General features: G+C 38.9%; 1 protein-coding gene and 1 long non-coding RNA gene across 12 annotated transcripts in view; one reads left to right on the forward strand and one right to left on the reverse strand.

Moving 5' to 3' along the window:
- Positions 1-15,717, forward strand: part of grin1a (glutamate receptor, ionotropic, N-methyl D-aspartate 1a) — a 34,298-nt gene extending 18,581 nt beyond the window's left edge. For 4 of the 10 annotated variants that reach the window (XM_048166282.1, XM_048166283.1, XM_048166285.1 and 1 more), the window contains 11 exons: positions 132-250; positions 689-801; positions 894-1,042; positions 1,121-1,278; positions 1,719-1,880; positions 2,136-2,245; positions 2,577-2,722; positions 3,065-3,121; positions 7,110-7,136; positions 7,554-7,664; positions 13,703-15,717. In XM_048166282.1, coding sequence (XP_048022239.1) covers positions 132-250; positions 689-801; positions 894-1,042; positions 1,121-1,278; positions 1,719-1,880; positions 2,136-2,245; positions 2,577-2,722; positions 3,065-3,121; positions 7,110-7,136; positions 7,554-7,664; positions 13,703-13,771 — 1,221 coding nt within the window. In that variant the 3' untranslated portion in view covers positions 13,772-15,717. The remainder of the gene's footprint in view (positions 1-131; positions 251-688; positions 802-893; positions 1,043-1,120; positions 1,279-1,718; positions 1,881-2,135; positions 2,246-2,576; positions 2,723-3,064; positions 3,122-7,109; positions 7,137-7,553; positions 7,665-13,702) is intronic. The other 6 variants (XM_048166289.1, XM_048166290.1, XM_048166291.1 and 3 more) reach the window with 4 other exon arrangements.
- Positions 2,130-11,213, reverse strand: LOC125252730. 2 transcript variants are annotated; one of them, XR_007181272.1, is made up of 4 exons: positions 8,443-11,213; positions 2,943-3,052; positions 2,362-2,738; positions 2,130-2,273 (listed from the first exon to the last, which is right to left on the reverse strand). It is a non-coding gene; the product is annotated as an uncharacterized LOC125252730 (long non-coding RNA). The 2 variants fall into 2 exon arrangements; XR_007181271.1 differs by lacking the exon at positions 2,943-3,052.
- Positions 15,718-19,287: the final 3,570 nt, after the last annotated feature.

Here is a 19,287-nt window from a genome sequence, read left to right on the forward strand (position 1 = left end):
GTTGAAAATTGCAGCATTGCCAGTCACCACTTGCTAGTCTTGTTACAGTATTGCTGGTACCTACCAGAGCAGATATTGAGTGAGTAGAAGGTGCTAAATGTATATAAGTGGTCATGCAATGTGTTTTTCAGGAAATTCCTCGTAGTACACTGGACTCGTTCATGCAGCCATTTCAGAGTACACTGTGGCTACTGGTGGGTCTGTCGGTACATGTGGTGGCGGTGATGCTTTACCTACTAGACCGGTTCAGGTACAACAAGACATTGGGTTGAGAGTTTTGCTAGCTGTTCCATGTGTGCCCACAGGGTGCTGTGTGTGTGTGTTGTTTGTTCTGTCTTTTTAGGTAGTTTGTTTCACTCATTGGAATCATGTAGAACCTTTGTTTCAGGATGTCTCCACAGTACATGAGAGTGCTGAACACGTTTTATTGTCAGTGTTTCGCCATGGAGGTTGGGGAGGTTGGGTGGCTGCACTCTGTGAGCCTGTTCTCTTTTCCCTCTCTTGTCATTTCCTGTCTGCTCTCTCTATCTCTTTGCTTTTATAATTCTCTCTATGGTACTGGCAAGTGCTATTTGACTTGAAAAATTGGTTCTCATTGGGATACTGGAGAATATGTTTCAAGACTACTTATGGGTTGTTTCCCTATTCTCTATTTGATCATGTTCACTGTTTCACCTGTTTTTCCCAGCCCATTTGGAAGGTTTAAAGTAAACAGCGAAGAAGAAGAAGAGGATGCCCTCACCTTATCTTCAGCTATGTGGTTTTCCTGGGGCGTTTTGTTGAACTCTGGAATCGGAGAAGGTGTTATGAAAGTCAAACTTTGCTTCTGATCATGTTAAATTAAACAAGTCAGTTTTATTTGACATATGTTTGACTACTTACATGTTGTCCAGGTGCCCCACGTAGTTTTTCAGCGAGAATCTTAGGAATGGTGTGGGCTGGCTTCGCTATGATTATAGTAGCATCTTATACTGCCAACCTGGCTGCCTTCCTGGTGTTGGACCGGCCTGAGGAGCGCATCACCGGCATCAATGACCCAAGGGTATGATTCTCTAAGCACTTGAAGTACCAAAGTAAAGTTTTCTAAGATGTATACAGTAAGTTTGGATTTTTTTTCCAGCTGAGGAACCCATCAGACAAGTTCATCTATGCCACAGTGAAGCAGAGTTCGGTGGATATTTACTTCCGGCGACAAGTTGAGCTGAGCACCATGTACCGCCACATGGAGAAGCACAACTACGAGAGCGCCGCTGAAGCCATCCAGGCTGTTCGGGACAAGTGAGTCCCTGCTGGGTAGACACCAGCAGGTCTGGCCTCACGGTCAGTCAATCAGTCACAATCAGTCTTAAGGGTCCTGGGCCTGTAGGTCTCAGGTATATAAATCAGTGCCAGAACTTGCTGCACTAACCTGTGACCCTGGCCCATATCCCTGCTCAGGAGAGGCCCAGCTATGTGCCACACATAACTTATATTAATAATGAGTTAAAGAACACCTTTTTCAGGTTTTCAGCAAATACGTCATTGAGGGAATCCAATGGGGGACAAAGCTCCACTCGTCCGGCATTGGATTTCATTTGCCTATGAGGTGGCAGTCTAGTTTCCTGGTAACACAAGTCGCACAAGAGGGGTGGGTGGGGCGGGTGTGTTGTTTCTCACTGTACTGTTGCACCGTAACCCCCCACCCTTCCCGTCCTCCTCCCTTCCCCCTGCCCCCACAGCAAGCTGCATGCTTTCATCTGGGACTCTGCGGTGCTGGAGTTTGAAGCCTCGCAGAAGTGCGACCTGGTGACCACGGGAGAGCTGTTTTTCCGTTCGGGCTTTGGCATAGGCATGCGCAAGGACAGCCCCTGGAAACAGAATGTGTCCCTGGCTATTCTCAGGTCTGTCCCAGCCGAAGCAGCATATTGTATGCTTCTGTATAGTTTTATGTATGTATAAAATATCATCATTGGACACTTACTCTGTGTATTTCCCCTCTTCCATCCCTGCTCTGTTGTCTGTGTGCTTGAACATATAGGTGTATGTGTGTATGTGCTAGTGGTTGTGGTGACTTTGTGGGATTTATCGGTACTTGCTGCCAACAGCAACTTATTAACTTTTGAACTTCTCTTCCTGCTCTCCACCACCCCTTGCAGTTCCCATGAGAATGGCTTCATGGAGGACCTAGATAAAACCTGGGTGAGATACCAGGAGTGTGACTCAAGGAGCAATGCCCCAGCCACACTCACCTTTGAGAATATGGCAGGTATGGTCCATTTCAGGTACAGAGAAACCTAAAAGAGATTGGACAAAAAAGGTACAGTAGGTAAAGTATTGGCGACTTTTTTTGTCCAATGCTTTTAGTTGTTATTTTATGCTCACCTGTGTTAGTGTTCACATTTGTAACAAACTCATTAACCTTTAACATCCATCCATTTTGCATGGTTTTCAGCAGCAGGCCCTAAATATAAGGGCAATACATGTAGGATTCCATCACACAGAGGCTCCACCCCCTCCAGCTCCTCAATGGGTTGATTCAAAGAGTACTGTGTCTCCATTAATTGTCTGACAGTCTCCTTCATTCCTCTCGTTCACAGGTGTCTTCATGCTAGTTGCTGGAGGCATTGCAGCAGGCATCTTCCTCATCTTCATCGAAATTGCATATAAGCGCCATAAAGACGCCCGCAGGAAGCAGATGCAGCTAGCCTTTGCGGCCGTCAATGTTTGGAGGAAGAACCTACAGGTAAGGCAGCTCTCTCCTACACAACAAGAGGTAAAAAGAAGGGTGAACATGAGGGAATGACCTCCCAACAGACTTTTACATAAGAACTACTTTTTGTACAAGGGCTTTAGTTCAAAAGATTTTCATACATAACTTTGCTAAAAACAGATCCTTGGTTGCACTGTTAAACAGATCCATGGTTGCACTGTTTGGTGTGGTGACCAAAGGTGGACCAACTTACATTGCGTGCTTCTAAAAGGGCCAACAAAGAAAAACAGCCTCTTTCCCACTTTCTGGGCTGGTCTAGGATTGTGTAGGCTGCTTTGGTTCAATCAGCCGCCTTCTTCTTATCTGTACCAACAGGACAATAAGGAGAGCTCAGGGAGTCAAGCTGTGGGTGCGGCTGGGACTCCATCTTTAGTATGTAAAACAAGCTGATCCATCTTGTTGCCACGTCATCCTTGCTATGCGAATTAGTATATATAAAAATTGCTGATACGCTCAGTTCATCAAAATATAAAGCTGCTTTCATGGCATGAACCACTTAAATGCTTCAAACTACTTAGCGTATTATGGTTAGTTGAAATAAAACTCCTTGAAGATAATGTAGGCTGCCAAATTAATGTTTACAATATTAAAAAGTTCATGTTGATTTGGTATACTATTAGCATATGTCATCAAGCCATGATAAAGAGAACAGAAAGCCATTAAGAAAACAGGACAGAGCACTAATTGTCATCATTAGCAATAGATGTTCCAGCCTATACCATTAAAAACAGTGCAAGAGTTATAATATGACATAAAACATATTATAAAAGCAAATATTTCAAAAGCCTTGTCCAGCACAATTCCATGCTATAGTCTAAAACAGTCCAATCGAAATGTCTGCTACAAACTCTTGCTCATCTGTGTGTCCTTTGAGGCCAATGTCTTCTAGTGGGAAGTCCTGGGAGGTCTTCCCAGTGGGACTGTGATATTTGGTGAGGGGTAGGCCAATGGGGTGGGGCTGGGTAGAAGTACAGTGAGGCTGTGAAAGCCTCAAGCTGCTTCTTTATTCACAATGACAAAAGGTCAGAACTGCTGCAATAGAATAAACAGCAGTGGCAGTGAAAGGTAAGATCACAGTCGCTTGTCTTTGTGACCAGGTCAATTTACTGTCAATGTCTGTCATCTGCCTCACATGTACAGTGGTGGTCAGAATTATTGGCACCCTTGGTAAATATGATCAAAGATGGCTGTAAAAATAAGTCTGCATTGTTTATCTTTTTGATCTTTAATTCATAAAATTAGCAAAAATCTAACCTTTCATTGAATGAAAAGAATTGAAAGTGGGGGGAAATCACATTATGAAATAAATGTTTTTATCCAAAACACGTTGGCCACAATTATTGGCACCCTTTTATTCAATACTTTTTGCAACCTTCTTTTGCCACGATAACAGCTCTGAGTATTCCCATGAGTTTGGAGATCACCTGACAAGAGATCAGAGACCATTCCTTCATGCAGAATCTCTCCAGATCCTTCAGATTCCAGCTCCATGTTGGTGCTTCTTCTCTTCAGTTCTCTCCAATCATTTTCTTTAGGGTTCAGGTCAGGGGACTGGGATGGCCATGGCAGAAGCTTCATTTTGTGCTCAGTGACACATTTTTGTGTTGGTTTTGATGTTTGTTTTGGATCACTGTCCTGATGGAAGATCCAACCACGGCCCATTATTAGATATCTAGCAGAAGCGGTCAGGTTTCGATTTTTATCTGTTGGTATTAGATAGAATCCATGATACCCTGTATCTAAACAAGATGTCCAGGACCTCCAGCAGAAAAATAGGCCCACAACATTAAAGATCCAGCAGTATATTTAACCGTGGGCATGCTGTACTTTTTATCCATGTGTGCACCAAACCCATCTGGTGGGTTTGCTGCCAAAAAGCTCTTTTTTAGTTTCATCTGACCATAGAAGCCGGTCCCGTTTGAAGTTCCAGTCTTGTCTGACAAATGAATATGCTGGAGATTGTTTCTGGATGAGAGCAGAGGATTTTTCTTGAAACCCTCCCTAACAACTTGGGAGATGTAGGTGCTGTTTGATCATTTTTTTAGGCTTTCTAAGAAGACTCAACTAATCACTACAATTCTCCAGCTGTGATCCTTGAAGAGTCTTTGGCCACTCAAACTTTCCTCCTCACCGTGCATTAGGATGATTTAGACACGTGTCCTCTTCCAGGCAGATTTGTAACATCTTTAGTTGATTGGAACTTCTTAATTATTGCCCTGATAGTGGAAATGGGGATTTTCAATCCTTTCGCTATTTTCATACAGTCACTTTCTATTTTGTGAAGCTCAACAATCTTTTGCTGCACATCACAACTATATTCTTTGGTTTTACTCATTGTGATGAATGATTAAGGGAATTTGGACTTTGTGTTTCCTCATGTTTATACTCCTGTGTAACAGGAAGTCTGGACAATGGCTCGACAATTTCATGTACATGATCACCCTGGTATGCAAAAAAAAATGTAAATATGAATGGGAATACTTCAGAGATATTTTACTCTTAAAAAATTTTAGGGGTGCCAATAATTGTGGCCAACGTGTTTTGGAGAAAAACATTTATTTCATAATGTGATTTTCCCCCCACTTTTATAAATTAAAGATCAAAAGGATAAACAATGCAGATTTATTTTTACAGTCATCTTTGATCATATTTACCAAGGGTGGCAATAATTCTGACCACCACTGTATAATTGTCTCTGTATGTATATGCATGTAGGCTCTTATGCAGAAAGGTCAAGCAAACAAAATATGGAGGACAAAACAACAACAACAACAACAACAACAAAAAACGTTTAATTTGAAGTGTAGAAGATCTATGCCAGGTTAAATGTTAAGCCTTTACACACCAAGCCGACGGTCGCAGTTTTTGTTCGTCGGCCGACTAAGTTATCTCAGTGTGTCGGCCGAAGTTGGTCCTCATCTGCTTTTTTCCGGCCGATTCGACACGTAGAATCGGCGTCGGTCAGTCGGGCCATCTGAACATTCTGATTGGCTGTTCAGCTACTGCCACCTGCTGGTAAGGAAATGCATTTCTTCTTATGCAGTCACAGAACAGACGTGCTATTTGGCCGTCGGGTGTTAAGCGTCGGTTTGGTGTGTCAGGGCAGCTTTGGACCTGTGAGCTAACCCCGCGGCCTGCTTTCCTCGCCACTAGTTCGTCGGTGTCGGCTTGGTGTGTTCCGGACTTTAAGTTATCACTAATGTTAGTTTGTATGGATCATTCACAGAGGCTTATCAGAGTGGTTTTTGTCAGCTCTTCCTTTCTGCATAGGAACTTACACAACCTTTTGATAGTGATATCTTTGTGAGCTTGCGTGTATAAATGTTATAAATGTTTTGTTTGTATACTCCAGTATGAATGTTCATATCCAAATACCCCATTTGCACTTCTGTGTACTGCAACTTCATACATGGAACTGCGTGTAACACACACACACTGCACTTCTGAATAACCTGCCCAATTTGCAGTTTTGTCCAATGGGCTGTTCTGATGTCAGCGCAGAAGCGCAGAAATGTCAAAAACATGCAGCCCACATTTCAATGGTTAATGGTTCTCTCTTGGAGCAGAGCCCATTCAGAAGTGCACTGCCTTCAGGAAAATGAGAAAACAAAAGGGAAACATTGAAAAAAGGATGAAACTAAATGAAGCGTGAATGAGATACTGTCTCACTGTTCCGGTGGTCTACGTGGGTCCAGCATGCTAATGCACAGACAGTGCTCTGACGACAGCCAAATAGGGCTTATTGCTTCTTTTCTTTTTCTTTTTTGTGAAAAGCATAAAATTGATGCAGGAAACACAATAGTGTGTTTAAAAAAAAAACATTGTGGTAAGTCCCAAAGTGGGAGATTTTTAATTGGTAGCAGGGGTCAAATGATATTCCGAACAAAACAAATGTGAAGATGATCCTGAGAGTCTTCCATCAGCCAAAGTCAACTGTATGCTTGTCCACATTTTGCTTACTTTGTCCACACCCTTGCTCCTACTGCCCTCTGCATGAGTCTAAATGAAATTCACACCACGCTTAACCCAACTCTCCGATACCCTGATACAGTACGTCCCCTATACGTGGTGGGAATTTCCGTTATACCCTACAAAAAGTATAACGCTCAAAGAGGGTTCTTATAAGTATTCATGTATTGATCAGTATTATTTCATATCCTGTGCTTTTATTGGTTGCTCTACTTCCCTATAAGAGTGTTTTGTTTTGTGATATTACAGACTGCTTGGCTTTGATGTCATTATTTCCTCAGCAAGCTCATTTTGCTGTTTTCTGCTTTTGCTTATGGATCTTTAAGTCATATGATCTTTAAAGCAAGTGGATAAATATTTATTTATTTTTCTTTTTTCCTCCCCAATGCAGCCCTCTTCCTCTGTAGAGACTCAGGATGTAAGAATACCTTAATTCGACCTTTCCTTACACAAACACACCCAGTCTTGTGCTATACCTTCGTACCATTTGTAGAGGTCAGAGAGTAGCCGTGTGGGGCACCTTTGTTGGATGGTGGGAGGGAAAGGGGCAAAAAGATCCTAATCTTCTTCTGTGCCAAAAAAACATAAAATGTTGACAGCAAGTATTTATGAAACAGATGCCGAGGAAGATCATTTGAGAATGCGAAAGTCCTGCCACTCTTTGCAACCAAATCTCTTGCATTCTACCAATTCTTAGTCTCTTTATGACTTCCATTCATATTTATAGATTGTTGGGTTTAAGATAGATTATCTATGGGGAATGAGGGGATGTGGTTTTGGCAGTTGAAAACCAGCCAAAGAACATGAATAATTGTTCTACGTATATTTATTTTAGGATAGGAAAAGTGGTAGAGCAGACAGCGACCCAAAAAAGAAACCCTCTTTTAGGTCCATCAGTACCACCCTGGCCTCCAGCATCAAGAGACGTAGGTCCTCCAAAGACACGGTAAGGAGGTTAAGGAATGGCATCTCTTTTTACTCGACCGGTCTCTCTTCCTCTTTCTGCGTCTGTCTTTCTCTCGTCCTATTCTTCCGCTCCTCTCTCTGTATCTACTTTCTTCTGTCTTAAATGACATGTCATGTCTGAAACCAAGAGAGCCGCACTTCTCTCTGGTTATTCCTCCATTCCTGGCATCTTGGCCACGGCCACGTGTCTGTCAGTCAGTCATCGAGTCACCATCCAGACCTCATCTGTCAGTTAGGACTTAAGAGCATAGCCATCCTTAAGAGTTAAGCTGAAAGGTTTTAGGACCCCAATGATGTCAGAATCAGGAAAAAGGTTCTAACCTAAGAGCTGTTCCAAGAGGAGGGGGCGCTGCACAACGCCTGATGTTTCTGGGCTGCTTCTCTCCCTATTGCAACCTCTCAATGTGGAGCGTGTGTGTTAGTGCGGGTGGATGTGTGTGCCTCCTTTTGGTGGGATGTTGTGCATATTTGTGTTTCTCGTCCGCAAACCTGCCTGACGTGATTGATATTATGAACAGTCAAATCTTGCAATGTTTGTTTCCCCGACGGCATGCTTTGGTGTTGTGGTGTTTGATCAGAGCAACCGATACCATGCGGACTAACTTTTTTTTTTTTTTAACAGCAGAACTTCCCTTTCAGACTTTGGAATCATCAATTATCAATGATTTTCTTTTGCACAACTGTTTTGTTTAAGGTCCTAACAAAGTTTATTTCAAGGAATGAGAATTTAAATGAAGATTTTGTCACCATTTACTCACCCTCATGTTGTACCAAATCTGTCTGATTTTCTTTCTGCCATGGAAACACAAAAGGGAGATGTTTAGTGGAATGTCCAAGTTGCTTTTCTCCATTTGACCAAGGGCTGACAAGCTTTAAAAAGGATTTAAAAAAAAAAAACATTTATCTGCTATATTCCAAGTCTTATAAATAAGTCACAAAACTAATGTCATTTGATATCAATAACAGAAAAGCTAATGTGACGTGCCAAGTTTGAATTGAATTTGAGATCTATGAAAACTTTCAGCCAATAATGGCTGAAATTTCAGTCTGATCCTCACACAAAATTGTGTGGCTTTAGAAGATTTGGAATATTGTGCCAACCACAAAATTGTTATTATTATATCATTAAATCATAATTAATATTAATATATAAAACATTTCCAGTTATGGAGACAGTTCTAAACAAAATGGATCCATATACTATGAACTAGTATTTATACTAAAAACAATAATCTCATATTTAATGTAATATAAACAAACAAATTATACAAATTTCATAACAAATTTTCTGTTTGTTTGTTTTTTTCTTGTCTTTTTCACTAAAATGCAATTTTCTCACATTTTGTTTAGGAATTATTTTACATTTTTTCACTTTTAAATGTTTAAGAGAATGGGTAAAGTTGGGTGGGGTGGTGCACGGTGAAGAAAAGGCACAGTAATCCAGGTGAAAAGAGAAAAAACAGAGTAATCATCCACAGTGTTTAATCATCCTTTTATTTTTTGATATCAGTGTCGCCTTTCTTTCTATATAAGTGGATGTATATGGATATATAACTGTCAACGTCCCCCACATGATGTACATGCTACACAGCCTCTCTCTTCCTCTGCAAGCATGCAATATATCTGTCGTAGAAGTAGAGACTCTGTTTTGGTTGCCTTAGTAGAAGTAGTTGCATTTATTTGTGGTAATGATGATACACACACTTTTTGTCTCTTTTGCTGATTCACTGTCTCTCACCAGGGGGCACTGTGGGCTTGATTTGGAAGTGCCAACAGCAAGCCTTCTAAGTGAACATAACAAGAACTCTTTCATTCTCTCTAAGGCGTGCTAAGGGCATTCTTGATGCAACACCAAAGAAGGAAAAAAAAGAAAGAAAGAGAAAGAAAGAAAGAAAAAAAAACCCGGTGTCATCAGAAGTATTGCTGAATACATCTATTCTGCAATATGACGATGACGATTTTGACAATGAGAACTTTTGCCTTAAGCTTTAGCTTTTAGAGTTGTTGCATCATATTTTGAGCTTATATGCTTAATTATTGGCAATGCCATAGCAATAAAAACAGTAAGCTATAAAAGAGGACACATGCTATAATTAGTAAGGTAAATATTAAATGCATAATTAATATGCATAATTGATTTTTTTTATATATATATATATATATATTGAACTTAAACATCCAAACATTGCATGTGTCCTTGGTTTTTTGCAATTTTGAACAATTTTGCTATTTTTAAAATTTATAGCAAATCTGAAAAATCTTTGCTGCTGCTTTTCCATCAATATATGCATTTTGCTTTATATAGAAATTGTATTCCTTAGGTATATACATATTAGATTTACTTCACATTCAGTCTTGATTAACAGACTGCAAAAGTGTTTCACTTACAGCTTAACCAAAAAAGCTCTCTGTGCCTCAGTTTCACAGTTTGCCACAGCAAGGAACAGAATAAAAAATAATAATGAAATATGCTGTCAGATCAAAATACTTTAATAAAACTGTCCTTGCAGTTGCAACATGGCAAGCCTCACTGAGAGACATTTTATAGCTTACAAAAATGAAAATTGAAAGTAAAAAACATGTTTTGTTGTGGTAATTGCCTTCTGACTGGGCACCTGCATGTCACTGAGTGTTTTGTCAACCCGGAACTGCAGATGCCCATGTGAGAAACCAGCTTGTTGCCCTTCTAACACGTCTAAGCTTGAGATGAGGAAACAGGAACTGCAACTGAATGAGAATTAAATAAATATTATAGATACAATAAACAGTGGCCCAAAAACTATTTAGACATTTAAGCCAAATTAAAAAAAAAAAAAAATGTACTAATGTCATTGCATTAGATGACAAAATAATATATGAAAGCACCTGGTATTTAGGCCTGACCTGAACAAACTTTAAGTCAAATATTTTGTTTGTTAGGTTTTAAATTATAAATAAAATAGATCTAATACTGTTCAAAATGAAAACCAAAAGTATTTGAACTAGTGCTGTCAAAATTAGAGCGTTAACGCATGCGATTTTTTTTTTCAGTTTAAACATGTTAAAAATATTTAACAGAATTAACGCAGCATCTGTTTTTTCTGTCCTAATTTGGCTAGTGTTAAATTATATGTTCACGCTCTTATTCACGCAAATGCTAAGGCATCCAAAGGCCACAAGACTAACGAGAACGCGCTGTCTGTGAATGTAGTGTCTGTCTGACACACACACGACTCGTGCACAGAAAGACGCGCGCCAGTATTCGAGTTCTCTTTCAAGTTTAAACAAACAATAACACACATAATTATGCCGAAATGCCAGTTTTTTGTCCTGGTTTATCCTCAAAAGAGCAGTCTTAAATGAGTTAAATAACGTCTTTTTAAATGAACTTGTAAGAGATGAAGTTGTGATCTGCGTCATGGCGGTCAGCCTAATAAACCTGTTGCTCTAATGTCTGTCATTAAAGGGTTAGTTCACACAAAAATGAAATTTCTGTCATTAAGTACTCACCCTCATGTCGTCCCAAACCCGTAAGACCCTTGTTCATCTTCAGAACACAAATTAAGATATTTTTGATGAAATCCGAGGGTATCTGATTCACACATAGGCAGCAACGTCATTGCACCTTTTGAGGTCCAGAAAGGTAGAAAAGACATCATTAAAATAGTCAACGTGACTACAGTGGTTCAACCTTAATGTTATGAAGCGACGAGAATACTTTGTGTGCACAAAAACAAAACAAAAATAATGACTTTATTCAACAAATTTGTCTGTCCCCTGTCATACTGCTATGCTATTTTCATTGCAGAGCTTCCGTGTTTACGCCCGAACGTGGGCTCATTATTGGCCGGCTCCTGCGTCAGCATCACACGCATGTATCGTGCTGCTCACATGACCAGAGCCGACCAATACCAACCAGAGCCGGCGTTCTGAGGTAAACAAGGAAGCTCTGCAACGAAAATGGTGTAGTAGTATGACAGGGGACAGACAAATTTGTTGAACAAAGTCCTTATTTTTGCACACAAAAAGTATTCTCATTGCTTCATAACATTAAGGTTGAACCACTGTAGTCACGTGGACTATTTTAACAATGTCTTTAATACCTTTCTGGACCTCAAAAGGTGCAATGACGTTGCTTACACTATATTAGTACAAGCCTGTTGTACCGGACCCCGTTCGACTTTACCGATGAGTTTTATAACATTTATTGTACTTAACACAAAAGGTGAAGTGTCTGTTTTCACTCTAGAAAATCACTGTAAGAGCTTAATAAAACACAGTTCAAGTGTGCATTAAAATATTATCCATAAACTATCTCTCCCTTGCATTATCATCAACATACACAGCAAATTACACAGAAACACTCATTAAAACTAACAGTAAACAAATATATAAAGACCTTATGCCTTTTCAGGTGGTGCTTAATAAATTGGTAAACTTTATATCCGTAAATCAACTCCGATGAACAGTAATAAAGTGCTCTCACCTTCATTACTGCCGTGTCCAGTATCACTCTGGAGACTGTAAGCTGGATCACGAACTGATCTATCCTTGAGTAACAACTTTTTAGCAGAACCTCTGTTTAGTACTGTCCCTTTGTATTGACATTCGTTCACAAAGCAGTCCGGTGTGAAATGATTCGCACAGACATAAACTAATTTCGGTAAAGTTGTGGGAACATTTTCTTTGAAAACAAAATTAATCCACCTCGTCTTCAGCGCCTCAGATTTAGGGAGTAAATGGGGAGAGCTATGTGGATTAATAAATCCAGCTACAGAACACCTAAAACACTTGGGAGACGTTCTCGTCAGTGCAGCAATGGCGGACTGTGTACAACTCGCTGTGAAGGATCTGGAAACAGCTTGTTCTGAGACACTGCTTATGATTTATGGGGATTAAAAAAAGGAGTTTTATCACTATAGGGTGGTTGTGTACACACACTGCCAACACACTTTTATAGTCAAACACCATGCAAAAGTGAATTTTGCATAATAGGTCCCCTTTAAAGCCTAATGTTGAAATTGATATCTTTTAGTTACACTGTAATGTTGAATGTCTATAATTAATGTTTGGAAAATGTATTTCATAGAGACATCAGTACCAGTATTAGTATCAGTGATACTGGCCTTCATTCATAAAACGATGCCATTAAACAAATATTTACTGTCTTTAAGTTGTTGCTACATTAATTTGGAGAGTAACTGTGAAATTATTACAATATAAAAATATTTAAAACTCCAATGTTTTTAATCGTGATTATTTGCAATTAATTACAGAAGAATGTGCGTTTTATTTTTTTATTTTTTAATCGATTGATAGCACTAATTTGAACACTTTCTGGTTGTCAAAAATTGTACCATGACAATGTCCATAGTGATAAACTACTGTGTTTACTCTGCTAGGGCGCCAGTTTGAACATAAGGGGAAATTATACTGTATATCCACTAGAAACCACAATGAGCCAAGTGGGTTAAAAGCAATGGTAAAAATAGCTTGGAAAAGGTCACTGGTTAGCATCACTGATTTGCAGATGCCACTTGGTTTATATTTCACTATGTAATGCAATGACATTCATATATATTTAGGTGCATTGCAAGTGTCCAAATACATTTTGACTTTTGACCCAATACTGCTGATATAAATACACACAAAGGTTATTAGGTGACCTAAAAACCATCTCACAGCAGAGAACCTGCTTCCTCTTCTTTGAATATTATTCTAAAAACCTCCTAAGGCAGCAGGATAGCTAGAAGATGTTTCAAATTTTATAAACCTCCTTGGATGTAACAGAATATTTAAGTGCTGCGTTCAACTGCAAAACAAATGTTTTCAAGTCCTGGCCTAAAGGCAAAATTTAGCTAAATGCATTATGACGACATCTGAAGCATTCAACGACTGAGTCCTTGTTTCTGATTTGCATGCTATGTGCTGCCTTGGGGGTAAAGAAGGACATTTCATTCTTTTGGGGAAGAGGAAAAATAACAGTCGCACTAATGCTCTCTATTCTATGTGTTTTCTACCTTCTCTCTCTTTCTACAGCAATTCCCACCCACAGACATTACGGGCCAACTCAACTTGTCAGACCCGTCTGTCAGCACGGTGGTGTGAGGCAGAGAGAGAGAGGGAGAGTTTAACATAAAGACATGTTCATTCTTTAGAGAAAAACAAGATGGAACTAGAGAGGAGCATTGTAGTACCACTCCTCTAGGTTTTGCACTATGGATCCATCACGAACGAGAACTACTGAGCCATTTCACCTTTATGGAGAGCCAATGGATCTTGTCGGAACTTGACGGGGGACTGAAGGGGATGGCATGACACTTCAATGCACTGGAACGCTGCCAACACACAGACCATATAAACACATAAACACATACACCTTCACGGTTTGATGCTAAACTTAGTATACACTATCATCATCATTCCATCCGCCATTCCATCCACTACTTCTGTATAAATTCTTTAAGATTATGTAGAAATATTTCTTATTAGTATTAGTGATTATTCCTATGTTGATTTGGTGGTTTAAGTATTGTACAGTATAATTTAGAACAAAGAGCAAAACTTTTCATGTCTAAAGGCCGATTCTAAGGCCGGTATTTAATGAATTTAACTAGCTGTAATAGGTATAAGATTAATTATATTCATCATATACATATGACTTTGAAACATATTTATCTTCTTTAAATTTTTTATTGTTTTACTTGCTTTCATTGTTTTTATTCTTTGTCTATATAAAGCAAAATGTCAGCCAGTCATGCACATAAGCTGTGCTGTTTCAAATATCATTGTCTTTCATATTCTATCATCCCTCTGCATGTAATATGCATGCAAATGTGTCCCTCAAGGATTATGAACAACAGAAATATATATTGTATACCCCTCCACACATCAGAAAAGAATACAACTAAAATTTTATATTTAAGATGTGGCTAATTGCACATCAAGCAAACTCTCCTTCAAACTCCACTAATACGAACAGTTCTTCCTCTTTAAAGTTCGTACGCAGTCGTTCTCAACTTCAGTCTGAAGGGTGCATCAAGGGGCAGAGTTTTTCCATCCAACTAGCACTTGGTATCTCATGCAAAATCATCTCTGTGTGTCATCCCAATAGACAATCCCAGAGATCTTTTACATGAGAAAACCCCAAGTGTGCCCCTTTATTTTTGACGCTGGTGCTGCAGTTTCGTATACACCTATTGGTTAGATGGCAAAACTGGCCCGTTCCCAAGTTCTGGGGTTGAGAAACATCAACAAAAGCTGTACAAATAAGGTCTGATTACTGTAAATGTTCACTTATATGACCTATGGAAACTCCCTTGTATGAGAGATCACCTACCTAGCACTTTAATGTGAATCTGTCAGAAGCTATATGCATATGGAAATTATGCAATTTGCCAAATGTTGATTGTAATACTCGTACTTGATATGAAAATGCACATTTGAGAATGTGAAATCTGTTATATGTAACTGTCAGCTGTTGGATTTTAACAAAACACTCCTTTTCTAGTTTTCATATATCAATTTAGACAGATTTGTTTCTAATATTTCAGAGTTAAACTGTCAAATTCTTCTAGTACATACCGCAGATATCATCTGTTTACTAACTGTTGACTTATACTACTTTAGGTTTTAGCCTTTTCATACTGACAGGTATGTTTTTCTCATTGCTTGGGTCAATGAATTTGGTTTATACTTAAGAGGAACAATGTATTATACCTGATTTCAGGGCATGTGAACATTGAATTCAGTTTATGTTGCCTGGACTGCTAGATTGCCATATGACTTTAAGAAAATGTTGATAAGGAAGTGTTTTTATGAGAAATTGTCACACTGTAAATGACACACAACCACAATAAGATAAAAAAAATTACATCACACATTAAAAAAACATATCCTGAGCATTAGTCTTACTAAAATAAGTGCTACATCTGTTTCAGTTCATTTTAGATATTTCTTCAAACGAACACATATCTTTGCTTTTTGTCAAAAATATTTAGAAATAACATTTATGTGTGCCAATAAATTTGTGCCATGTCAGTTGCAGACCACAACTAATTGTCTTCTCAATTCTGTGAGCATAAGGTGTGTAATATTATACTGAGATTTTAACAGGGTACCCCCAGGATCCTCCAAATGAAATTCAAGGCTTTTTAAGACCTTTTTAATACCATTTTAAATGAAATTCAATGCCAACTTCGTACCCATTCTGACAGAAGTATGAGGGGAAAATGTCAAATCTGTATAAATTTTGAACCCTAGAAAATAATTAATTTGGCATATATTTTTATACCTATACTATAAATATTTTATTTACCATAGGCCTACTAAATGTAAACAGCAGTGTCTCTCTCATTGTTACAGAGTGTAATATAATTATATAGGCTAATACTATGATGTAATTGATGTAATACTACTAATGTAATTGATGTAATACTACTAATATACTAATATAATACTACTAATATAATACTATTAATTGCAATAGTCTGGTGCAACTTCTCACATCCAACAAGGTGCATGGAATAAAAAAAAATTGTAATTTAGGAACAAAACCAGCAACACTCATAGAGGCCATGGAGGGGTCAGAAATAAACAAAAAACTGAAGCTATATATATCAACTTTATTTTGCCAAAAAATAAAAATCTCTCATTATTAGTTTTTAACATTTAGTGGAAGTAGGCTGTTTTCCTTTACTTCATGCTAGCTTAAATAAAATTAAAATCTTGCACTGAACAACACTGTACAGAACAAATACAACCCTTGAATACATTTGTACACTCTTCTGTTTCTTGACATGGTAGCATCGGACGCGTTTCGGTGATTTAAAACGACGCTCGTGACTTAAAGTCGAGTGCTTTTACTGTAATTTAGGCAAGCGCGCTCATAATAGAAGCGACGCGGTTGAGAGCGCGGCTCATGGTTGCATAGCAACGACAGACGCCACGGGAGCGAAACTTTTTTCTTTTACTGTCTATGGAGCGAAAGCGCATTGGAAAGAAGGAGAATGCCGGCGCGGCCGCGTATGTGACGCGTACTAGAGAATAATAATTATAATAATAATAATAATTTAGCGGGCCGGATTATGTTTTATTTTTGAGATCAGTTGCGGGCCGTAAATGGCCCGCGGGCCGTCAGTTTGAGACCACTGGACTAGACTATCACAGAACGCTGACACAATCAGCAACCCAATGATGATTTTCATTCAATCCGAGCACAGATATTGACTCGTATTACTCGTATAATACTCGTACTCGGCAGAAGTGCTTTATCCGTACCGGATACTCGTTTCAGCCGAGTATCCGGCTCATCTCTAGTAATTACCTCACTTGCCTAGTAACCATAGTAACGGGTGCGCGAGCTTTCGCGCTTACTGCTATGACGTGGAGCGCGAGGTGCACTCAACATTACGCTGCATGAATTTTTAATTAGCCTACACTAGTAACAGTTCATTTTGTTACGGTATGAACTTAATCCTAGGAAAAGTTAAAAAATAAAAAAAATAAAAAGACCTTTGTAACGAAATCCAAGACTTTGTATACCAAATTCAAGGCTATTAAGGCCTTAATTTTAGATTATCAAATTTAAGACTTTTTCAATGCTTTTAAGACCCCGCGGGTACCCTGTTTAACCAAATCACTTATCATATATAACTACAGTGTACAAAGACATACACATACACAGAGAGTAGCTACGACAGTAAATAAAGACTATCCATTTCCCATAAAGTTCAGTATTAGCTACTGACAGTCCTGTAGAGGTGGAGATGCATAAATTAGTCAGACGTCTACGTTATGGGGGTAGTGGTCAAAAAGTGACTTGTTTACCTCGCAATATGAATTTGAAAGTATGAGGAAAACGCCCGACAGCCTATTTAAGAGGCGGTATCATTAGAGAGGACAGACTGTTCCTCTGGAAAACACTGACGTCTGTAACAGGTGAGTTTGCTGTGCACAACTACTTGATAGATCAATTATTAAAACATGTTCACTCTGTAGAAATGATTTTAAACTGTTTAACACCATCTAGCGACACGACAAACTGTTTCATTATTGTCAATAATGTGCACGCTTGCGATGTAGACAGAGTCGTATCATCTTACCCGGTCTTTACGAGTCTCTCATTCTCTCTCTCTATTCGACTGACTGAACGCAGGTGGGGAGATTCTCCCATCCAAAACAAAACCTTTTTCCCCTAAAACGTTGTACTTCTCCTGAGTAAATCATAAAAGTGAAAAAGTGAAAGTGTAATTTTTTGTAGCGGTGTTTACTCTTTTGCTTTCACTCAACTAATTCAGTTTGCGCCAAAATATGCTGCAAGATACTTCTGTCATAAAACTGTCGTCGCTGTCGTAAATCAAGTTAACTGAAAAAGAAATGAAACATACAACATAAAGATTCTTCAAATTCCGTGGTAATTTGTTATGTATTTACATTAGTAACGATTTATTTATAAAGAAAATGCAAATGGTGCTGGTTTGTGGCAAACTCACGTTTCTACGGGGTTGCCATGGCATTGCTACGTAGTTGCTAAGGGGTTTGGGATGTTTTAGTGTGTTTCTATGCAGTTGCTAGGGTGTTCTAGGTGGCTTCTTAACTGGTTCAGTTCCAAAGAGTCCACCCCGAAGTCTCTATTATGATATTCTAGATGGTTTGGTTTGGCTCGGCTCCCTCTTTCAGCAGATGTGTGTGTGTGTGTGTGTGTGTGTGGTCCTGGTAAACCCTACATTATGGGGACAAACCATTATGTCCTCATAATGATAGTTGTACCAGTGTGTGTGTGTGTGTGTGTGTGTGTTGTTGTTGTTGTTGTTACTGCACTAGGCTGCTTAATTTAACCATATCACTGTATGTTTATTTTTCAGACACTGACTAGCAGGTGATAGTGACAGTTGCTTTGTGTTCAAGAAGCTTTTTCGTTCTATGATCATGGGTGAGAGAGAAGCATGCTTATTTTCACCTGTTGCTCCCGCTGGGACCTGGATTAAACACTGGCTGTCCGCTCACTTCACACCTAAACCCTCACTGGAGGAAGCATCCCACAGTGACCACTGGTCATCTCACCCATTTTGCACCAGAAAGAGACTTGTGGTGGCCCTTCTGGTCATTTTGGCCTTGGTTGTCATGATGCTGCTTCTACTGCTCAATTATTATTGCATTATGGTCTGGCACATGTGTCATGAGGGGGAGACTGTTCTCCCATTATTTCAAAACACTACACCTGAGCTGGAAAAGCGGGACTGAGATTTTACACGTTTGAATGTTTTTTTTTTTGTTTGTTTGTTTGTTTTGTTTTTGTTTTTTTAAGATTTGGTGCACCCATCTGGGATGCATATATGTGCTATGCTGCTGTGTTTTTGAGGAACTGAAATAACAGTTTTCAGTGTGAAACTGTTGTGTGTATTTGTTATTTATGAAGGAAATTATTCACACTGTCAGGTTACTCAGCTCCTGAATGTTTAGTTTTGTATTTATATAAATGACTATCTAAGGTTTGAATATTATGCCTATTTAAATTTGCAGAGTCACTATATATATTCTCCATCTATTACAAATTGTTAATCTTTATCTAGTGGCACTTGAAATGTAGTTAAATACTGTTCATAAAATGGTTCTTGTTCCAA

The sequence above is a fragment of the Megalobrama amblycephala genome, linkage group LG18 (genome assembly GCF_018812025.1).
Source record: "Megalobrama amblycephala isolate DHTTF-2021 linkage group LG18, ASM1881202v1, whole genome shotgun sequence".
Classification (NCBI taxonomy): domain Eukaryota; kingdom Metazoa; phylum Chordata; class Actinopteri; order Cypriniformes; family Xenocyprididae; genus Megalobrama; species Megalobrama amblycephala.